Genomic DNA, 22728 nt, shown 5'->3' on the forward strand with positions numbered 1-22728 from the left:
GACTCCAGGAGATATTTTACTCCGTTTTCTCTTTGGTAAACGTTACAGGTTCCTATTTAGCGCTTATAGCGCGATAATTCAATTTGGTGCCCAGGCTTATCTTCATTTGGTGAACTGTAAAAAAAATCATAAAATTTTGAAGTAAACCTGATTTCTTTTGTCATCTACTCCCTCCATTCGGGTTTATTAGGCCCAGAGACCACTTTGATAGGACCAAGGCAGTGCTTGAAAGAAGAGCTTGAAAATTACAGCTGAAATTGGCCAATAGAAGGCTCTGTTCTAGCTAAATTAACGAGCCGCAGCAGCAGTTACATGCGCGCATGCAAACGCCATAAACAGCCGACGCAAGAAACAAGGCACGGCTGGGGCGGCTTGCAGGCAAAGGCTAGTATGCACTGGCTTGCATGCACGGCTCATAACTGCACACGCGATTAACAAGGCATGGCATGGGAATAGGAAACGGTAAAATATTGCGATTGGAGCAGGTTTAGTGTGCCCGGCCTTACAATTCGGGACGAGGCTTCGTGGCCAGGAGGCCCTTTAAACCCGGACGGAGGGAGTAAGATGCTCAAATGTGTGATGACCGCGCAAAATTTTGAGGTGTTTGAACATTCGATTGTCTTTTTTGTCACGAACTCCTTGAATACTAAATTTCATCAATTTTTGCACGGACATCATGAACAGGAGCATCTTGCACGTAAAAAAGACAGATTGTATTAAAAAAATGTTTTTTTGTGTGATTTTTACTGTTTATCCCCGGGTTCATTTGAGCCCGGGTGCAGATTAGCCACGTGATGCTTCTTACTGTTTTTGTCAGTTGGCACACACTCTCTCCGTCCTGTGCTCAGCCCATTTAACTCTCCTCTCTTCTTTATTGCATTCTGCTCGACGCAGCGCGCACAAGACGTCGGTGCTATTCCGATTTTGCAAGCTTCTAGATGCTTCCCAAATTGGTTTTTATTTTTCTTTTCAGTTTTTTCCATTTTTTATTTTTTCCTTTCTCATCCTCTCTTGTGTTTTGTTTTCATTTTTTGTCATTTTTTAAATCCATGAACTGTTTTCGTCAAATTCATGATTTTTCTACAAATCGTTGAACTTTTTAAAACTTTATTTTTTTTAAGTTGATGAAAGTTTTAAAATTGGCAAACATTTGTTCTAATGGATGAACATTTTCCAAAGGTGTAGACTTTTTCAAATACACAATATTTTTTCAAATTTGTTAACTTTTTATAATTCATGAGATCTTTAAAATCATGGACCTCTTTTCAAATGCATGTTTTTTTTAATTCGTGAAATTTTCCAAATGCACGAATATTTTTCCAAATTTGTGAACCTTTTTTAATGAACTTTTTTCAAATTAATGTTTATTTCATAGTCATAAAAAAATTCAAATTCATGAACTATTTCGAATTCATGATTTTTTTAATATATGAACTTTTTCTCAATTCGTGAACTCTTTTGAATTTCATGAACTTTCCTCAAATTCCCACGCTCCAAGCCGGCTGACGGGCTGCGTTTTGCGGGCCAAAATTACTTTGATCTTCTTCTACCATTGGGTTTTATCATCAAATTTGTATCTGGTCTAATGCTCCGGCCACTTTGAGTGGTCCAAATCCATGCAACAGCCCGTTCAGCGGTAAAACAGCCTGTTTGTTCACCCTATCTTCCAAGGAAGACAGCCTGTCCCCTCTGTTCACCAACTAGACTAGATGGGTTGGCTCGCTATGCCACGCCCGGCTAGAGAAGTGCAGTTTATTGGTCAATTTAGGTGAGCTTGGTCCTTGTGGTGCCAAGATCAAACACAGGCCTCTTGCCTAGCAGCTTGCAATCTGCGTTCCTTACAGTCCATCAAATTCCTTGTATCTTGATTTTTGACTGCTCTAGAATTATATCAAACTAATTTGAGTAAGAGTCGATCCAATGCTGTGCATGATGGTTACATTCCCGAGTAGGACAACTCCATTGCTCATTTCTTAAAATCCCTTCCAGCGGAATAAGGGGGTGTTTGTTTCCAGGGACTTTTTTGTGTAGGGACTAGAAAAAGTCCCTCTTAAAGACTTTTTTACCAAACGGGAGGGACTTTTTAGGGACTAAACTAGACATTTGAGACTAAATGAAGAAGACTCTCAAGGAGAGTCTTTTTTGTGACTTTTTGAGACTTTTCCAACCCATGCATCCATTGGCCCGCCACCCCATGGTGTTGTTTGATTGTTATTTTTCTATATACTAGGGGCAACATGGTCATTTAATAACCTCTAGGAAGGGACTAGGGACTTTTTAGTCTCTGGAAACAAACAGGGAGGGACTTTTTAGGGACTAGGGACTTTTTAGTTGGAACTAGAAAAAGTCCTAGAACTTATAAACCAAACAGGGCCTAAAACAGTACAGTACAGTACAGAAGAGGCAGCCGCGATCTCCTCGCAAAAAAAAAGAAAAAAAAAAAAAGAGGCAGCCGCAATCAGGGGGGCCAAAGGCAGCAACAACGAACATGCACCAAATATCCTAGCAGGCAGAACAGCAACAACGAACATGCACCAAATAAAGGAAGGGAATAGGCGAATAACCACTGGGCAGAGGCCCGAACGTAGACAGGACCACCACCCAGCCCAAGAAAAGAGCACGAGCCCAGGCAAATGCAAGAAACGCCATGTGGGCTCAAAAGGCAGCGGCCTCGAACCGAACCGACCAGAGAACCCGTGATAGCCTGAGCGCTCGCGCAGCCGGGCATACACAGGGACCAGAGAAAGGAATAGGCAAAAACCCTAAACCTCGCCACCGGCCACGGCCATGGCGGCCACCACCGCTACCCCCGCCTTCCTCCGTGCGACCGAGCTCCGCCTCCTTCGCTGCACCCTCCCCTCCCCGATCTCCCAACCAGCTCCCCCCTCACCTCCCCCAGCTCACCCGCTTGGTCCTGTCGCGGCCTCCGCCCTCGCCGCCGTCGAGGCCGGGGACTACGCGGCTGCTATCGCCTCCGCCGTCCCCCACATCTTCCACTCCTCCGCCTTTGCCGAGGTTGCCCATGGCTCCCCAGCGCAAGTTTACGCCGACCTCACTGCCGCTGCCGAGGCGTTCCTCCGGGGCGATGGCGGAGGGGCCGCGGGCGAGGGGTTCCAGTGCAGGTGCGCGCTTGTTCTCTCCGCGGCGGTGGCCGCGCTGCTCGCATTCACGCAGCAGAACGTGACGGGACCGTCGGGGAAGTGTTCACCCTTCCCTTTCCAGACTTCGCCTTTGGATGAAGGGGGGCATAGTGATCCTGGAAGCAAATGGGTTGATTGGGCTTCGGATCAGTTAGCTTCTTTTGGTTCCCATGTTCATGGGAAATTCGCTCTCTTGCCCTTCATTGTCTTTGCAGAACTACTCTTCACAAGCATAAAGGGTCTGGACTCCTCTGATTGTTGCAGTGTGTCATGGTGGTTGTGCAGAACATCCTTGTCCCAGCAAAATATTTTAGATGAGCTATCGTCCTCTTTGTTTGATCAAGTACAAGTGTACAAGAAACAAATGCTGACCCACTTTGGTGAACTTGAAAAGGTCTCTAGCTACTGGGGTTCCTTGTTATGTGATGGAGAAGGCCGTTCTTTTGTCTCGGCTGCTTTTCTGGAAGCTGGAATCGTGGAGTATAAATATGGTCGAGTTGATGCTTCAAGGCTGCATCTGGATAGTGCTCAAGAGGCATGTGGGATTCATCTCTCTCTCACAGGGATTCTTGGTTTTCGAACAATACACCAGGTGGACGCCAAGTCCCAAATGGTTCTAGTTGCCAAGACTTCTAAACCAGCAGCTGATGATGGCCAATCAACAGAGCTAGCAGGACCTCAGAGTGATGGTGTGGCTTCCAGAAAAGCGATGAGCTCTGTTCCAAATGAAAGTGATGAATTTTGTGATATACTAAGAAAACCAAGACTGGCTGAAAATGGGAATGACTCGAGCAGTGATAGTATGACATCTGCAAACACACAGATATCGCTATCTGCTATCCAGCAGGCCGCTGTACTTGCACAATGTTTACATGTGAGTCGGAGGAGTCGGAGTGATGAAATGTCTGGGTGGGAGACGGCACCATACATAGAGTCAATTGATTCTCAAGACAAGTCATACTTTGTGGTCAGGAGCTTGTGTGATGTTCTGCGTATTAGGTGGGAGTCCACCCGCAGTCGGACAAAACAGCGGGCACTGTTAATGATGGAGAATTTGGTTGAAGACATTGCCAAAGAATTTCCTGTAGTTTCACAAAGAGCCAAACTGGTTTTTGGAGTTCATATGCCGCCTATCCCTGCATTAAGGAAAGAGTATGGTGAACTTTTGGTAAGTTGTGGTTTACTTGGTGAAGCTCTTAATGTCTTCAAAGAACTCGAATTGTGGGATAATCTAATCTATTGCTATCGATTATCGGGTAAAGTTGCTGATGCTGTTAGTCTAATAAATACCCGGCTCTCTGTTACACCAAATGACCCAAGGTTATGGTGTTCACTTGGCGATGCTACTAATAATGATGACCATTATAAGAAAGCACTGGAAGTCTCAAATAACAAATCTGCTCGAGCTCTGCGCTCTCTGGCTCGCAGTGCATACAACAAGAATGATTTCCATACATCCAAAATTCTTTGGGGATCTGCATTGGCATTGAATTCTTTGTATCCAGATGGCTGGTTTGCCTATGGTACAGCTGCATGGAAGGATAAAGATCTTGAGAAGGCAGTGGATGCTTTTAGTCGCGCTGTGCAGATAGATCCTGAAAACGGAGAAGCGTGGAACAACATAGCCTGCCTGCACATGATTAGAGGAAAGAGCCAGGCGGCAGTCCAGGCATTCAAGGAAGCTGTAAAGTTCAAGAGGAATAGCTGGGAAGTTTGGGAAAATTACAGTAAGGTTGCTTTGGACACATGCAACATGCGACTGACACTTGAAGCTGTCAAAATGGTATTGAATCTGTCCTCAAACAAGCGCTTCAATGTTGATGTATTGGACAAGGTGATGGTCTCTGTCGAAGAACAAGCCACACATCTTAGTGATACTCGAGAAGCTAAATCCATAAGCAACACTTCAGATGATGCAAATAGAGAGACCAGGCTACCAAATCAATTGCTAGATATAATTGGTGATATCCTTCAGCAGATTGTACGGAATGGGGCTAGCAATGCAGAGATATGGGGATTATATGCAAGATGGCATAAAAGCAAGGGCAACCTCATGGCATGCTCTGAAGCTTTGTTGAAGCAAGTTCGATCCCTCCAGGGTTCAGAAATATGGCATGACCAGAAGAAGTTCACGAAGTATGCTCAAGCTTCTCTGCAACTTTGCAAGGTCTATATTGAAATTTCCTCCACGACTGGAAGCAGACGAGAATTATTGTCAGCTGAGATGCATCTTAAAAGCTCCTTGAAACAGGCAATGGACTTTTCAGGCACGGAGGAGTATAAATCACTTAATGACTGCCTTGACCAATTAAGGGGCCTGATTGGCGCTGCATAGAGTTACTGATATCTTGGTTGCGAATCAAGGTCACCTTGTCATACGGCTTATCACAGACCCTTTATAAATGACAAGCATCGTCAAGTCGCATCATCCAATGGTCTATGCTCAAGTTTGGCGCGAAGAGTACACCAGACCCTTTATTTACTCTTGTTCTGTTATCATGTCGGTCGTTTGCTGAATGTTTCAGCGCACAATCCAGCTCGTAGTTGTGATCACTGTTAATCAGGTTTATCATGTGTAATCCCAGACTGTATTTGGGAAAGTATTTGTACTGTTGCCTCTGTTTGAATGAAAGTCTTGTCGCGCTCTCAAAAAAAGAGTACACCAGCATATATAACTAAGAAATTAGGCCCGTAAGGATTCAATTTTTCTGGGTTTTTTGACTTTTTTTTTTATGATTTACCATAGCGTGACGTGTGGGGGGAGTGAAAGAATTCCTGGGTGCGCTCTTTTTTTATCTGGATGGATGTTTTGCACGTTTTGTTTGATGTTGCAGTCGCCGCTCTACCTGGCTTCGGCATGTTACTTTGACTGTTGGGTTCTTCGATCTATACGTTTTAAGTTTTTACGTCGGTTCTGCGGGCCTTTTGGGCTCTTCTGTCTTTGCCGTCCCCTGCTGCCTCTGCCTCGGTGGTCTTTCGCGGTCATCGTCACGGCCACCACCTCGACTTCCACCGCAACAGTCCGCCTCTCCTGGTGGTGCCTGCAGCGGGGGATTTGGAGGAGAAATAGGGCATATGCCCTGGCTGCGTTGTCGCTGTTCCTCGAGAGGAGAGACATGAGTGGAGTGGGGCCAATGCCGGCGGTGAGCAGGTGTATCAACTGCGTGGCCGTCCGCGACGGCACTGTGGGCAAGTATCTTTCATGTAAGAATTACTTATCCAATCTATTCTTTCTCCCAATTCTTCTTATTTTAGGATGGCACATGAACACAATGATGTTCTGCAGTACCAATTTATTTCTGAGATACATATAACATTCTAAGAAGGATTGGTACTGTCATCATTTGACTTTCACTACAAATATCAATATAACTGGTGATTTTGACTCTTGCATGGACAATCTACTAATACTTATATGATAAATTGTGGTCAGCTGCCTCTGCATGGTCAAGCCCGCTGATAAGGCACCACATACTTTTTTCCTTAGATTAAGTGCTACTGAAATAAGTTTGTGGGTTGCAGTACTTTTGGATATAGTAAATGTGTTGCTGGCTGCAGTATACTATATTGATCTGTTCTGTTTGCCAATCGTGTCATGTTCCATTCCATCTCACCATTTTCCTTGACCGTCACAATTACGACATTTCAAATTTGTTATTCAGTCATATGTAATGACTCCAAACACATGCCTTTTTAGACTATTCAGCTACGTATTATTTATGTGTTTTTGCCTGTTTGGTTATTTGATTGTTAACTGACAAACATTCTCTTTTTATCCTAAAAACATAAATACTATTGCCGTGGTGAGTTTAGTGCCCATCTGGAGTAGTAATACTGTGTTTGCAAATCATGGGTTATTACTTATTAGTTACTGCAGAATATTGGGGACTACTTGGTTCAGTTTACCTTTTATGCTCACTGTCCAATATTGGGAATTTGTTCTTGGGATAGATGTGAAACTGAACCTTAGATTTTAATTCCACGTGCTCTGCATTTCTCTTTCAAAAGTACACTGTAGATTATTGCTACATATGGCATCTAGCTTTAACAAGATAACTTAACTAGTGGACCTGTTTGCACCAAATGGCGCAGAGACCCGCTGAATCCATGTGCGCATTGAAAAGAAAACCCATGATTTAGTTGGTTTAGCCATGGCCAAGCACGTACACTACTCTAAACCCCAGTTTCAGAATCATTCATTTTTCAAACCATGCAGTAGGATTGCATATAGTATTACAGAGAGGAGTCTTTACATGATCGGGATGATCAAATGACCCAGGCTCACACCAGCCTACTGCCTGAAGACAGTGTCAAAGCCCGCTGTCTTGCTCCCTCCATATGCTCCAAATGACCAGAGACATTCATAGTTTTCTTTCGCTCACCCTGTATTCTTGACCTAGCATCCTGCCACCAGACACAAGGAGGAAAACCAGGAGTGACCTCGTTTCAGAGTCATTCTAAAAATAAAAATACCTAAAGGCAGTCAATAGAAAAGAAAACGTAATTCTTGAGAACTTACCGAGGCTTCTCTATGTAAATCTGGAAGAGAGACAAAAATCAAAGACATCACAACATAAAACTTCTAAAATCCCATGAAAATGTGTTGATCCACAGTTCTCCCAGTTGGTGTATTCTCATATTCCAGGGAAATATGAAATTCATACAAACATAAAAATCTAGGACATTGCTGGGTACAGTCTTTAACACAAAGCCAGTATTTGACTAATCAACAAATAAGTTGACACTGTAGAACCAACTATATATGTCATTCATCAGTTAAAGTAAACACTTTATTGAGGGTGACATATTAATCAACTCATAACTCCTAAATGAGTAAAGAAAGGCCATGCATAGAGAGGATTTGCGAACATAGTGGTTGTGGTAATGTGCAAGTATATAGGTGCAGTAAAGAAAGCTAAACTGCTATTTGGAAGCTACCGGGCAACAAATGTTTCTGAAAATTGATGAAGCAATCACACACACACTTGTGCTATTTTATTAGCCAAATGAAACATGTTCCAACAAACCAAGCACTGCAGAGAAGTCCTCGGCTTGATCAACCAACCATTGCATAAAGAAAATGTAAAAGGACGATAGCTAAAGAAAATAGGAGAATATAAGGTTAAGTGGCAAACAAATAGCTTTTGCACTCACTGTATATAGCTATACTATTATGTACTCCCTCCGTCCCATAATATAAGAACGTTTTTCAAGCTATGTTAACTTGAAAAACGTTCTTATATTATAGGACGGAGGGAGTATAAAATAAAGAATAGTCTGTTTGGCTGAAAGTGTTTAGCTGAAAGCTATTTTTTAAATCCATCGTATCAAATCGATTTAGAATTTAACTGCACAACAACCGAAATTGTAAGTGTGCACGCATTTCAGCCATGTATCCTGATAGGTCACTCAATTGATCGGCCACATCTGACTGCATCTTTTTACAGAAAACCCTATAACATGTAAACGTATGAAATCAGTAAAAGACTACAGGCTTCTTGAGTGTAACACTCAATTGCAGGAAGGAGAATTACTGATTGGGACATAGAGTCTCATCGCACAGTATAAAATAAATCTTCACTGTCGTGAGCCCATGCTAAACTGACATTCCCTTGTCTGGCGAAGTAAAAATGACATGCTTAGACTGAAGATCTTTCAGTTCCAGCGAAAACAGTTCACCCCAGATGTATGGAGAGTATATGCAAGAAATCTATGATCAGGAGATACTGGACAACTTCCAATGTGCACATAACCTGCATAAGTTACAAAATTATCCACTGCTGAGTTTTCAGGCGCAAGCAAATAAAATGACCTCCTCCCAAGAAATCATGATAATAAGCAGATAAGCAATGTCCTAAATTAACTGCAGAAAATATAATAATCGAACTATATTGAACTGTGATGTTAATTTTTCCAGTTAGCAGCAAAGTGTGCCATTGAGTAGCTCCTTTCATCCCAACACAACTTGTGCCTGTACTAGGAGTGAACAAAAATCATTTAACGTTGCGGTTGGGTTGTCTTCATTTAGGTTGTTGCCTGTAAATTTGGATCAAATACTTGGACTCTGATGTTGCCTGCTTATTTTTAATACTGGTTATTACTTTACATATTTCCTCCCCAAGTGTCCAGTGGACTCATTGGCATTAATATATATATTTGCAATTAAGATGAGCTGGATGTTATTGTTAGAGTTATAATATAAGTCATGTACCCCTTTGTATTTATCCCGTTGTATAAGGGGTTTCCTGCATATGTTCCACACCTGTACATGTATATATATCGGCCTATGGCCTCATGGGAATACAAGTTGCTTATTCCTAACATGGTATTAGAGCTTTAGGTCTCTTTTTTCGCACGCGCAACTCGTGCTACGATCCAATCTCGCCTCGGCGCCGTTGCTGCGTCTCGTCTTCTCCCGCCCGGCGCTGCCAGGGCGGCCCTCCCGCCCGGCCCCTCCCGCTGCTGCGTCTCGCTTCCTCCCGCCCGGCGCTGCAGCTCGCGGTCGCGCCGTCCGCCCCTCCCGCCCGGCCCCTCCCGCTGTCCGCCCCTCCCGCCCGGCCCTTGCTGGTCTTCGCCGTCCCTCGCCGGATCCGGCCGCCCCTTGCTGGCCTTCGCCGTCCCTCGCCGGATCCCGCCATCTCCGGCTGGTTTCGTTACCCGGGCGTTGGCTGCGGCCGTCTGCATCGGGAGGTCTTGTTCCCCGAGCGCTAACTGCTACCGCTGCATCGGGACCCTCTGTGTTGCCTGATCCGATCGGGCTCGGGTCCTTTGACCTGGCCGTTGTGTGTGGATTTTCCACTGATTCGGCTGATTACTAAAAAAAATGGTGTCTCTCGCCTGCTCCGAGGTGATTCCTGACGGTGTTTTCAGTGTTTGCTATACTGACCCCGTCTCGCACATGTGCCTTTCTTCAGTGCTTGGTGCTCGTTCGTCTGTGCTATCGTCCCCTGTGGCGACTCTCGCACGTGGTGATTGTCGCTCTACATCGACTCCTCCTGCGACTTTCATCGGTGATTATCGTTCTACACCGGCTCCTCTCACGGCCCCCATCGGATGTGTTGATGCATATGACTATTGACCCGCGTCTTCCTTTGGCGCTTGGGGCTTGTCTGCATGTGCCCTCGTCTCCTTCGCCGGCTCTACGGATGATGTTGGTTATGCTATGTCGCCTCCTCTGGCGGTTTCCACAGGTGGTGGTGGGCCTGGTGGCCGCTCCTCTCCCAGTGCTACTGCGTCATCTACTTCAGCTATATACTTCACCGAGCAGGAGATTGTGGGACTTCGTGGTCTGCTCACTGCCTCCGGCTCTTCATTGCCGGGTGCATCTACGTCGACCTCTTCAGTTGAGCTCCTGACTGAGCAGGAGATTACACGCCTTCGGTGCTTGCTCGCTGCATGCTCTGGTTCTTCACCGACGGGTTCTGCTGGTTCTGCTACTGACTCCTCTGGCATTGTGAGACCACCTTCAACACAGTCAGGTACATCTCCATGGATTCTTGATACTGGAGCATCTTTTCATATGACTCATGATTCATCCACCTTGTCTTCTATTCGTGCTCTTGATTCTCCTATTCATGTTCTTACTGCTGATGGTACCTCCCTCCCGGTTAATGGTCGAGGCATTCTTAGCACCTCATCTTTTCATGTTCCTGATGTTGCTCATGTTCCTCGACTTACCATGCAGCTCCTTTCTGGTGGTCAGATTGTTGACTCCGGTTGTCGGGTGATTCTAGACTTTGACTCTTGTTCTGTTCTGGACCGTCACACTGGTGCTCTCCTTGGTGCTGGCCCCCGACACCGTGACTCTCAGGGTCTCTGGGAGCTTGACTGGCTTCACCTTCCCTCCGCTGCCACCGCCGCCAGTCTTTCCCCCTCTGTTGCCTTGTCTACCAGCTCTTTTCAGCAGTGGCATCATCGCCTTGGTCACTTGTGTGGCTCTCGTCTCTCATCCTTAGTTCGACGTGGTCTTCTTGGATCTGTCTCCGGCGGTGTGTCTTTAGACTGTCAGGGTTGTCGGCTTGGTAAACAGGTCCAGTTACCTTATCCTCATAGTGACACTATGTCTCAGCGTCCTTTTGACCTTGTTCACTCCGATGTCTGGGGTCCAGCTCCCTTTGCCTCGAAAGGAGGTCATCGCTACTATATTATTTTTATAGATGATTTCTCTCGATACACCTGGATATATTTTATGTCTTCTCGTAGTGAGGTGTTATCTATCTATAAGCGTTTTGCTGCCATGGTTCACACTCAGTTCTCTACTCCTATTCGTGTTTTCCGTGCTGACTCTGCTGGAGAGTATATCTCCAAGATGTTGCGTGGAGTCCTTGCTGAGCAGGGTACTCTTGCCCAGTTCTCTTGTCCTGGTGCTCATGCTCAGAATGGCGTGTCTGAGCGCAAGCATCGTCACCTTCTTGAGACGGCTCGTGCGATGATGATCGCCGCCTCTCTTCCGCCTCATTTTTGGGCCGAGGCTATCTCCACTTCCGCCTATCTCATCAACCTTCAGCCGTCCGCTGCTTTGCAGGGTGGCGTTCCTTTTGAGCGTCTTTTTGATCGTTCTCCCGATTATTCGATGCTTCGCTTGTTTGGTTGTGTTTGCTATGTTCTTCTTGCCCCTCGCGAACGCACCAAACTGACCGCTCAGTCTGTTGAGTGTGTCTTCTTAGGCTACAGTGATGAGCATAAGGGCTATCGTTGTTGGGATCCTATCGGTCGTCGGATGCGTATCTCTCGAGACGTGACTTTTGATGAGTCTCGTCCTTTCTACCCACGCCCATCTTCCTCGATTTTTTCAGTGGAGGATATCTCTTTCCTCACTTTTCCTGACTCACCTATCACCCCCGTCGCGCCTGTGCCTATTCGTTCCACTCCCTCTGCTTCTCCACCTCTAGTCGATTTGCAGCCACCATCTTCTCCGGTCTCCTCGCCTAGCATGTCACCGGATTCTACACCTTCATCTCCGGTGACTTCTTCGTCGCCACCCCCCGATTCTACCTTGGCGATTCCTCCTTCTATTGTTCCATCTTTTCCTCAGCATTACACTCGTCGTTCACGACCTGTGGATGCCTCCTTGGATGAGTCGTCCTCTTCCTCTCAGCCTACTTATGGCTTGCGTTCTCGTCCTCGTCCGCCTGTTGATCGCTTTGGATTTCCCACTGCTGGTGCTGCTGTTCTTGAGCCGACTTCTTATCGTCAGGCTGTTGTTCATCCTGAATGGCAGTTTGCGATGGCAGAGGAGATTGCTGCTCTTGAACGCACTGGTACCTGGGATCTTGTTTCTCTTCCTCCCGGAGTCCGTCCCATCACTTGTAAGTGGGTCTACAAGGTTAAGACTCGCTCCGATGGTTCTCTTGAGCGTCACAAAGCTCGTCTTGTGGCTCGTGGTTTTCAGCAGGAGCATGGTCGTGATTATGACGAGACTTTTGCTCCTGTGGCCCATATGACCACTGTTCGTACACTTCTTGCTGTTGCCTCTGCACGCCACTGGTCTATATCTCAGCTTGATGTTAAGAATGCCTTTCTTAATGGTGAGCTGCGTGAGGAGGTGTACATGCAGCCACCACCTGGGTATTATGTTCCTGATGGCATGGTATGTCGTCTTCGTCGCTCTCTCTATGGCCTTAAGCAAGCCCCTCGCGCCTGGTTTGAGCGTTTTGCCTCTGTGGTCACTACTGCTGGTTTTTCAGCAAGTGCTCATGATCCAGCATTGTTTATTCACCTTTCTCCTCGTGGTCGGACTCTTCTTCTTCTCTATGTTGATGACATGATCATCACTGGGGATGACCCCGAGTATATTGCCTTTGTAAAGGCCCGTCTTAGTGAGCAGTTTCTTATGTCTGATCTTGGACCTCTTCGCTACTTTCTTGGGATTGAAGTCTCTTCTACCTCTGATGGCTTTTTTATATCCCAGGAAAAGTATATCCAGGATCTTCTTGCTCGTGCTGCTCTTACTGACGAGCGCATTGTTGAGACTCCTATGGAGCTCAATGTTCACCTCCGTGCTACTGATGGTGTTCCTCTCCCTGACCCGACGCGTTATCGTCATCTCGTTGGCAGTCTTGTCTATCTAGCTGTCACTCGTCCGGACATCTCTTATCCGGTTCATATTCTGAGTCAGTTTGTCTCTGCTCCCACATCGGTTCACTATAGTCATCTCCTTCGTGTTCTCCGATATCTTCGGGGCACGATCTCTCACCGTCTATTCTTTCCTAGCTCCAGTTCTTTACAGCTTCAGGCCTATTCGGATGCTACGTGGGCTAGTGATCCTTCTGATCGCCGTTCACTTTCTGCTTACTGTGTTTTTCTTGGTGGTTCTCTCATTGCCTGGAAGACGAAGAAACAGATTGCAGTTTCCCGTTCGAGTGCTGATGCTGAGTTGCGAGCCATGGCTCTTTTGACGGCAGAGGTGACTTGGTTACGGTGGTTACTTCAGGATTTTGGTGTTTCTGTCACTACACCGACTCTGCTCTTATCTGACAGTACAGGTGCTATTAGCATTGCGCGCGATCCTGTGAAGCATGAGCTCACCAAGCATATTGGTGTTGATGCTTTCTATGTGCGCGCTGGTGTGCAGGATCAGGTCATTGCTCTTCAGTATGTGCCTTCCGAGTTGCAGTTGGCGGATTTCCTGACGAAGGCCCAGACTAGAGCCCAACATGGCTTTTATCTCTCCAAACTCATAGTTGTTCATCCACCATGAGTTTGAGGGGGGGTGTTAGAGTTATAATATAAGTCATGTACCCCTTTGTATTTATCCCGTTGTATAAGGGGTTTCCTGCATATGTTCCACACCTGTACATGTATATATATCGGCCTATGGCCTCATGGGAATACAAGTTGCTTATTCCTAACAGTTATGTGCTAAACAATTCTGATGTTTTGAATTGTATATCTTCTCTGAGTTCAAATCTCATGGCTTTGTGTAAGAACACTATCTAATAGATTTAGATTGTGAGTAATTGAATTGGAGATGCATCTTCCCTGCCTGTACTATAAATAGAAATGATAAAAAATTGTTTGCATGCGTCTGTACATTGCAAATCATCGCCTTTCCTTCCATGTTCCATATTATTTCTTGCCAAGAGGGTTGCTGAAGTTCACGTTGCCTTGATTTGGCTGAAAGTTGACTCAAGCAAAGATGGCCAGATCAAGCCAGTCCTGGCAGCTTCACAATTAGGATTTCATATTCATTCTGAGGTCTTCTCTATTCATTCTTTGTTGCTTTCAGACTATGAAAAAAATCCTGAAAGAAATTCAACATATCTTTTGTTGGCTTGCTATTTTTTTAACTGGCCAAAATAGTTCACTTGGTTTGACTATTCATTCAATTTGTTGAGATAGCTATTTATTTTGTTACAAGGCTATTAGAGAATACCTAACGAAGCATATCAGATGAGAAGGGTATCATTGTTGATATAGGTACTAGAGAAGGTTATATGATCTAGATCCATCTATAAGCAATTTTGCACAATATAGGCATGACATTATTTCCAGACTATGATCAAAAGTGGGCTCACATGCCCTGTTGTTGATTCCAAAGATTGCTCTCTGAATGTTCTTCAAAATCATTAAAAAAAATCATCCTCAATTCCTTTCCAGTATGGTATCCTGTTACCCTGCCATATACTCTGGTAGTGGTGGTAATAATTAGCAATAGATATTAACAAGCATTTTGCGTTAGACATTTGTCCTTTGTACAACTTAAACTTTCATGTTTCATATTACTCTCCAAATTTCAGAAATTTCCAGTTTGTATTTCACATAATAATTGGGCCAATTTATCTCTATCATAGGATCTGTTCATCTACAAGTTTACGCTGTACATGTTAGAGCACAGAAAACTTGACTTGTGTCTTCATAAATTGGAATCTACATGTCGCATCAGATGTATCTGTAATTAGTTTTTATTTCTATTCATGACTTCCGATTTTGTATTCTAAATACTTTGGTGACTATCTACTGGGTTACCATGTGTTACAATTGTTGTTGCTTACATCAAATTTACTCTTGCAAGTTGTTGCTTCAATTGAGTACAACGAATTCTCATAGGTTATCTCTAAAATATTGCTTTTACCGATAGTTGTTTGGATTTCATATAGTCAAGTAAACCAAATTCCCATGGGTTTCCTTGAAATCTAGCTTTTATCAATAGTTTTCTATATTTCACTCCCTTTTCTCTCTTGTGCTTTGTATTGACAAATTTACTCAATATCTGTTGTGTTCAACAGAAAATCATGCGATGCTGTTCTCGACAATTCCCAGACATGCCAGTGAGGCGCGGCGTGCCGCCCCACACTACCTGCTAGTGTATCTATCACCTGTCGTAGTTCTGGTCAGGAAGAACTCATTGTATTCTTAGTGTATACTTTCTGAATGCAATTCTTAGCTTTGTAACTTAGCTGAGGTCGACCGATAGCGGTAAAATTGTACTTCCTCTAATTCAAATTAATTATCGCAGCTTTAGTACAAGTTTGTACTAAAGTTGCATTAAAGCCGCGACAAGTAATATGATCGGAGGGATTACTACATTTTGTATTTCTCTACTCGTTTTGTTGGCCTTTGCTTAAATTTTTGAAAATTAAATGTTGTAAAATTTTCCCGCAAAAAAAAAGTTGTAAAATGACAACTAAAATTATCGGTAGCCTCTTATGCAAACAAAAAAATAATAATCCTTGAACCCCAGCCAAACTGGATCCTGCTTCCAGAGCAGGCAACTTCTTTCTCAGATCAGGTACTTCCTCAGATCGCTGTTACCACACTAACCAGAACGAAAAACAAGACAAAATGTGTACTGAAAACCAAGCATCCCTCCCGATTCTTTGACGTCCAGATAATCTCACGTCCTAGGAAGGGGAGGATCCATGGTTGCTGCCTCCTACCAGAGCCACAAACCCCAGCAAACCACCCCCGCGAAAACCTGAACCCCTTTCTATGTAAATAAATCATTACGGCCACTTGTACTTGTGTGATGAAAACGAACACTTCTCTGAAACTTGTCTGAGTACTCAATTCAGAATCCTCGTATAAAACTCTGAAGTCTCATTACAGCAAGATGAAATGTGTAAAATGCAAATGTCCAACAGCAATTCAAACAGAAATTCCAGATACATCTCAAACAATTAATCCCAAACGAGCCAGAAACAGACCCTTTCAGGATGCAGATCTGGCCTGTCATGTGCCAACTTTCACATCCGTCAATTTGCGCATACGGGTATGAAGGGGTGTAACTTTCCTCCATGACCAGGAGGTTCCACTGTGCATGAGGGTCATGGGTCGAGAACACCGACCAGGCAGGAGTGGAGTTCTCGTATCTGTCATGCGTGACGCCGGCAAACTTCTCCACATCCTGGTTCTTCTCCATGTTGTCAGGGTCGATATCAACAGTGAAGATGTCACAATAGGACCTCACCGAGTGCAAGAAGATTGGAGGCGACATTGGATTAGCGGACACCACAGCGAGGTCCGATGTCAAGGCGATGCTCTGCCCATCTGGACTGAAGACTGGATGGTTCACGTGCCTGGAGAAATCATACCCGCTCCGGATTACCCTCACCATAGAGCGGTCGATTGTATTTATCAAGTAAACAACGAAGTACCCTGGGTCTAGGCCATGGTCGCGCTCCGGCGCATCCGCAGGCCTGTCATGGTTTGATGAGAACACGATCCAGTCTCTGTTCGGAGATCATTGGCAGTGTGCGTGTGTGCCAGTCCAATCGCCATCTGTTATCCGTTACGCTTCACCGGCGTTCACCCCGGCCTCTGCGTCCATTATGTATAGATTCTTGTATTTGTTGTCTCCTCTATCTCATGTTAATCGGAAAAAACGTTCTGTCCCTGTACAAATGTAAATATATAATGGTCATTTCCCTAAAAAATAAATAAATATATAATGGTCATCGTCAGAGGTATACAAAAAAATCACCATGTCAAGAGCAACAATATTCACATTCAATGGACTAGAGGACTCATGAAATAATTGAAACAAGACTGCAGTGGTAATTTCTTACCGTCTGGATTGGTGGATGGGAACGCATTATTGAATTTTCCCTTTGTGAGCAGTTGTGGCTTCAAAGCCGTGTGGCTGGCCGATAGCAATGGATTGCATGTCATGATATAGTGTCCTGTTTTGTGACACCCTTTCAAGATTCTTTGATGCCATTGCCAGCATATCCATGAATCGCATCAACTAAGTCCTTGTCTTCTGTTTCTCCAAGTTGGAGATTTCTATATGTATTTCTAAGGCACTGAATATCGTCCAATTTTCCGGCTTGGATCTCTACGTCTGGCAGGCAGAGTTGACTTGCACCATACATCTGGATCAGCATCATAATGATATTTTGGCCGTGTAAATAGATCTGTCATCATAATGCAATTTCTCCCGCTCAAACGATCCTCATCTTCACACATTTTTTCTGTTATTGTTCAATGAGACTATTTTTCCCATTAGCATATATTACCTTGATTAGCCAGGACTTTAACAAAGCAAACAAAAAAAATGCTGAAATGGGATGCTTGTTCCATATTTTCTCTTCTCATCTTAAAAGGCTAGCCACGTAAAAGGAACCGTCAGTCGATATCCAGTGGCACTTCCGGTCAGTTTTAAAATTGACCGGTCAGCTGGTCATGTACAGATTGCATCGATCGATGGAGAGGCTGGGGGCCTGCCCTCCTTTTCATAAACAGAAAAACTTGGTCGTGCACAGATATCCCCTCAAGACAGGTCTACTGTGAGTGTGGATTTCACAATTTCCATGGTTCATGTTAGCTCTTGTAACAAGCATGTGAGATTTTTGTGAAGCAAACAAACGTGAATAGTATTATCCCCATTTGTTTATCGGTCAAAGAGACTTATTCTTTTCCCTTTAGCATAGACCGACGGTAACTACCTAGGAGCCTAGGACTTGATCAAACTAAAGAAAAACCATGCTCGACTGTGATGGTTACTTCATAATATCTCTTCTCGTATGAAAAAACAAAATTGTTCCGTATTTTCTAGTAATGTGCCAGGAACTCACAGTGGGTATCCAGCAATATTTTCAGTTGGTCTAAAAGCAGACCAGTCAGTCTTCTTTTTCACCAGAAAACCGTAGGGAAGCCCCCAACAGTAAAAAGACCAATCACTTAGTCATTTATTGATGTCCCCTCAAGTCTTACAATTATAATTTAGTAGGTCCAATGTGACTCTGTTTAGGTTGATCTCGCAACTCACATGATTCACACTTGCAACAAGCATATGAGAATTTTTTTAAGTCAATACATGTGAATTGTCTTCTCACATTTGTTTTATCAGTCAATAAGACTCTAATTCATTTCCCTTTACAACTACAAGGTTCTAAGAAATTACTTTATTAACTAACCATAGCTATGTGAAATTAGTAAACCTCAACTAGAACCACTAGAACCTGCATACCCAATACCTTTTATTCTACCTCCCTTCCTAATCAAATATTTCTTGATACCAAATGGAATTGTATTCTTCTAACACAAATAAGATATGTTAGTATGGCATCACATTTTCGTAACAATTCTGAAGATGGTGAAATAAACATATTTTCCTAATAAACATATGTGTAGCTTGGAAAGGAATTAGCCTAGATATAGCCTTTTTATGGAGAAAAAATACCCACAAATCTTTTTCTGAGCATTTCTTATACATGTTGTTCAGACGATAAAAGAATTACAAGTCTTTTTTCTGTATCACCTTTCCACCCCATAGTTAATTTACCTTTGCTCTTCCTTTCTTTTTCCATCATCATGATCCCAGTTATATCTTCTTTTTATACTTACCCTGGTAAGTTTAGCATTGCATTTGACATTTGAGAAAGATATTCATTTGCTTGCACCATGGTTCACGACAAACAAAAAATTAAAAATAAGGAAACCCTGACGATGGCGTGCGTTGTTCCCTGTTCAGTATTCCAGATGGATGGATTATCATGCAAAGAAATAAGGAAGGAAAGGAAGTTCTGCCTGACCTCTGGTAAAAGTTTAAAAGATTAATAATTTGGTCGTTGATGCCATGTGAATATTTTATTTGAATCTGCAAGCATAGATAGAGGAAACATGAAGTGAACAACAGGCTTATCAAAATACACACGATGATAGAAAGTCAGAAACACAAATCGCAGATAAGTACAGATCCATTCATGACCTTGTAAGGCTTCAACTTGGACCTATCTAAAGATTTTCATTTGAGGTGGATCAACTGCTAGTATCTCAAGAATGAGACATTTCAACGGCACTATATCCTGAAACTTTTGGGACATGTCGTTGCTTCATGGAGTCCCTTAGGTCATTTACTGATTGCCACATCCCCTCTTTAGCATATATGTTAGATAACATAGTGTGAAATCCGTCATGGCGAGGATCCAGATTGACAAGCTTCCTGCCCACCCTTTCTCCAACCTCATTTTCACCATGCTTCCAGCAGGCACCAAGCAATGCACCCCATGCTGGAACATCAGGTAACATGGGCATGCTCTCAATCAGATCCTCAGCCTCCTTAACATATCCAGCACGTCCAAGAAGATCAACCATGCATCCATAGTGTCTGATGTTCGGCACAATTCGGTACTTGTGTTGCATCAACTTGAAGAAGTGGCGGCCCTCCTCAACTAGGCCAGCATGTCTGCAAGCACTTAAAACTCCGATGAAAGTTATCTCATTCGGGATGGCAGTGCCGGATGCTTCCATCTCTGAGAACATCTCAAGGGCTTTCGTCACAAGGCCGTTCATGGCCAACCCCACAATGACAGCATTCCAGCAAGGTGCTCCTTTTTCTTCCATTATGTTGAAGACATCCATTGCAGCTTCCAAGTATCCACACTTCATGTACATGTCAATGAGGCTAGTCCCAAGTACAAGAGTGATGTAACATTTGTTTTGCCTTACATAATCATGCACCGACTTTCCTTTCTCCAGAGCAGACAGATTAGTGCATGCAGATATAACACTAACAATAGTAACCTCATCCGGCCTGACTCCCTGGGCTCGCATGTTATCGAAGACAGCGAGTGCATCTGACGATTGGTTATTCTGCACACAACCAGAAATCATTGTACTCCAAGAAACATTGTCCTTGTCAGGCATTGCATTGAACAATGTCATTGCATTTTCGACATGACCATTCTTTAGATAGCCTGCTATCATTGAGTTCCAGGAGAACTGGTCCAAGCAGTCACCGCTGTCAAACAACCTCCGTGCTGCAACAACATCCAGGCAACATGAGTACATGTGGATCAGCACATTCTGAATATTTAGCAGCGAACAAAGGCCAGCCCTGATAACCAGTCCATGGCATAGTTCCCCATTTCGAATCACCTCCGACTGTGCACAAGCGGACACCACGCTGACCATCAGCGCCTCGTCCACAGGCCACATCTCTCGACGCATGCACGAGAACATGTGCAACGCCTCTGCAAACATGCTGTTCCGCTCAAAGCAAGAAATCATGGCAGTCCACGTGAAAATATCCCTGCACTCGGCCTCGTCAAACACCCCTCTTGCCTCGTCCACCATACCCCTCCTCCCAAACAATGACACCATGGAGCTCACCGCTGTGGCATTCCGCTGTGGCATCCGTGCGAACACCCCAACCGCCTGGTCGACATCCCCAGCATGCACGTACGCAGCCAGGATGGTGTTCCACGAAACAGCGTCCCACACGGGACCTGCGTCAAACACCCTGCGTGCGTCCCAGAGGCAGCCGCAAACAGAGTACATATGCATCAGGCCGTTCCTGAGGTACAAATCATCACCGAACCCGTGCTTGATAGCGTGTGAGTGCACCTGCCTGCCTTCATTCACGTCCCTCCTGGCGGCGCAGGCGGCGGCGAGGATGGGGTGGGTGTAGGCGTCGGGGGACGCTGGCAGGGAGGTGTAGAGTGGTAGGCAGAGGTGCGGCGTCCCGGCGAGCAGAGCCGCCTTGAGGAGCGTGTTGCAGGAGAAGGCGTTGGGGCAGCGGACGAGTCGGAGGAGGCGGAACGAATGGTGGACGGGGAGCGGGAGGAGGCGGGTAGCGGAGGTGAAGAGGAGGAGGCGGCTGGCGGCGAAGGCATCGGCGAGGAGGCCGGAGGCGATGAACTGGCCGTGAATCTGGAGGAGATGGCGCGCGGAGGAGCACCGAGCGAGTTGCGCGTCTAGGAGAGACACCGTGAGCATGGCCGGCGCTACGGCGGCAAAGGGGAAGCAGCGCCACCAGTTGCAGGTTCGAACCTTTCCTTTTCGCGTACGGTATTTGTCAGTGAGCTTTGCTACACGTACAGGATGTTAGGATGTCACAGGGATGAGGGGTTTACAGGGTGTTGTGGTGGTTTTTAATTGGTCATTAGTAGAGGTAGGGCCCATCCCATTAAAATTTGGGGGGGGGGGGGTGTTTAGAAAGTTTGAAAGGAGCCTGTAGAAACCTGTAAAAGCCTGTACTTCTAGCATTTTTGTTTGTCAGTCGATTGTTTCCTCTTTGGCACGCTTTTTCTCTTTTCAAGTTTGTGTTGCTGCACTCTGCAGCCCAACCAAACAGGACTGCTCCGGGCAACCAGCGTGACAGCATCTCTAGCGGACCTACGGTTTTCAGTTCGCTAAAAACGTGTTCTAAGAGTCGGTTTAAGCTGCGGCCGAATAGACCCTTCAAATTTAAACTGTAAAAAACCGAATATTCGTTTTTATTTTTCCTCACGTCTTCTTCTTTCTCTCGCCCGTGTCCATGATCAGCTAGCTCACTCCTACGAAGCCGGCAGACAACCCACAAAGCGGCCAAATACGGAGTCGCCAGCGTCTAGGACGGCTCGCACGAAGCCGCTGACGTCCAGGACGGCGTCAAATCGATCCAGGAGTTGTCGTCGTAACTGCTTCATGAGCGAACTAGCTAGCTAGCTCCCATCGAATCGATTCGAACTAGCTATCTACTCCAGGAGTTGTCGACGTCGCCGTAGCTAGCTAGCACCCATCCCGTCGCCGAGAGAGACGCGGGCGGGTGGCCGACGTCTGGAGCAGCGCAGACGGCGAACGCGGACGGGTCATGACGATGTTTCCGTGGCAGTTGGGCTCCCGCCAACTGCTTTCTTCCGATACAGGGCACCGTAGAAGCGGGCACGGAAACCGTGTTTTTGCAGATCGGGAGGAGCTTTTTACCGCAACCCTTAAAAAATTAAAAGATCGAAGGTGTATAATGTTGGGGAACGTAGTAATTTCAAAATTTTCTTACGCACGCGCAAGATCATGGTGATGCATAGCAACGAGAGGGGAGAGTGTAGTCCACGTACCCTCGTAGACCGTAAGCGGAAGCGTTATGACAACGCGGTTGATGTAGTCGTACGTCTTCACGATCGACCGATCCTAGCACCGAAAGTACGGTACCTCCGCGATCTGCACACGTTCGGCTCGGTGACGTCCCACGAACTCACGATCCAGCAGAGTGTCGAGGGAGAGCTTCGTCAGCACGACGGCGTGATGACGGTGATGATGAAGCTACCGACGCAGGGCTTTGCCTAAGCACTACGACGATATGACCGAGGTGGATGATGGTGGAGGGGGCACCGCACATGGCTAAGAGATCAATGATCAACTTGTATGTCTCTATGGGGTGCCCCCT

The 22728-nt window shown here is 45.3% G+C and overlaps 2 protein-coding genes and 1 pseudogene across 7 annotated transcripts; 2 read left to right on the forward strand and 1 right to left on the reverse strand.

The window, feature by feature from the left end:
• Positions 1–2690: 2690 nt before the first annotated feature.
• Positions 2691–5812, forward strand: LOC123097648 (tetratricopeptide repeat protein 27 homolog). Its single transcript, XM_044519441.1, has one exon. The coding sequence runs from the start codon at positions 2788–2790 to the stop codon at positions 5473–5475; it is 2688 nt and encodes an 895-aa protein (XP_044375376.1). The 5' UTR covers positions 2691–2787; the 3' UTR covers positions 5476–5812.
• Positions 5813–6274: 462 nt separating this feature from the next.
• Positions 6275–12720, forward strand: LOC123096927 (uncharacterized; annotated as a pseudogene).
• A 3399-nt stretch (positions 12721–16119) lies between these two features.
• Positions 16120–21407, reverse strand: LOC123097649 (pentatricopeptide repeat-containing protein At1g05750, chloroplastic). Of its 6 annotated transcripts, XM_044519446.1 has the most exons (4): positions 19291–21407; positions 19115–19179; positions 17147–17551; positions 16121–16973 (listed from the first exon to the last, which is right to left on the reverse strand). In XM_044519446.1, the coding sequence occupies exon 1, from the start codon at positions 21297–21299 to the stop codon at positions 19356–19358; it is 1944 nt and encodes a 647-aa protein (XP_044375381.1). In that variant the 5' UTR covers positions 21300–21407; the 3' UTR covers positions 16121–16973; positions 17147–17551; positions 19115–19179; positions 19291–19355. The 6 variants fall into 6 exon arrangements, with proteins under 6 accessions (XP_044375378.1, XP_044375382.1, XP_044375377.1 ...); XM_044519443.1 differs by having other exon boundaries at positions 16120–16973; positions 17147–19179; XM_044519447.1 differs by having other exon boundaries at positions 16120–16657; positions 16736–16973; positions 17147–21407.
• Positions 21408–22728: the final 1321 nt, after the last annotated feature.

This window comes from Triticum aestivum, chromosome 4D, assembly GCF_018294505.1.
Source record: "Triticum aestivum cultivar Chinese Spring chromosome 4D, IWGSC CS RefSeq v2.1, whole genome shotgun sequence".
NCBI lineage: Eukaryota > Viridiplantae > Streptophyta > Magnoliopsida > Poales > Poaceae > Triticum > Triticum aestivum.

Coding starts and splice junctions, on each gene's coding strand:
- LOC123097649 (XM_044519443.1), bottom strand. CDS start 21,299: ATGCTCACGGTGTCTCTCCTAGACGCGCAACTCGCTCGGTGCTCCTCC.
- LOC123097648 (XM_044519441.1), top strand. CDS start 2,788: ATGGCGGCCACCACCGCTACCCCCGCCTTCCTCCGTGCGACCGAGCTC.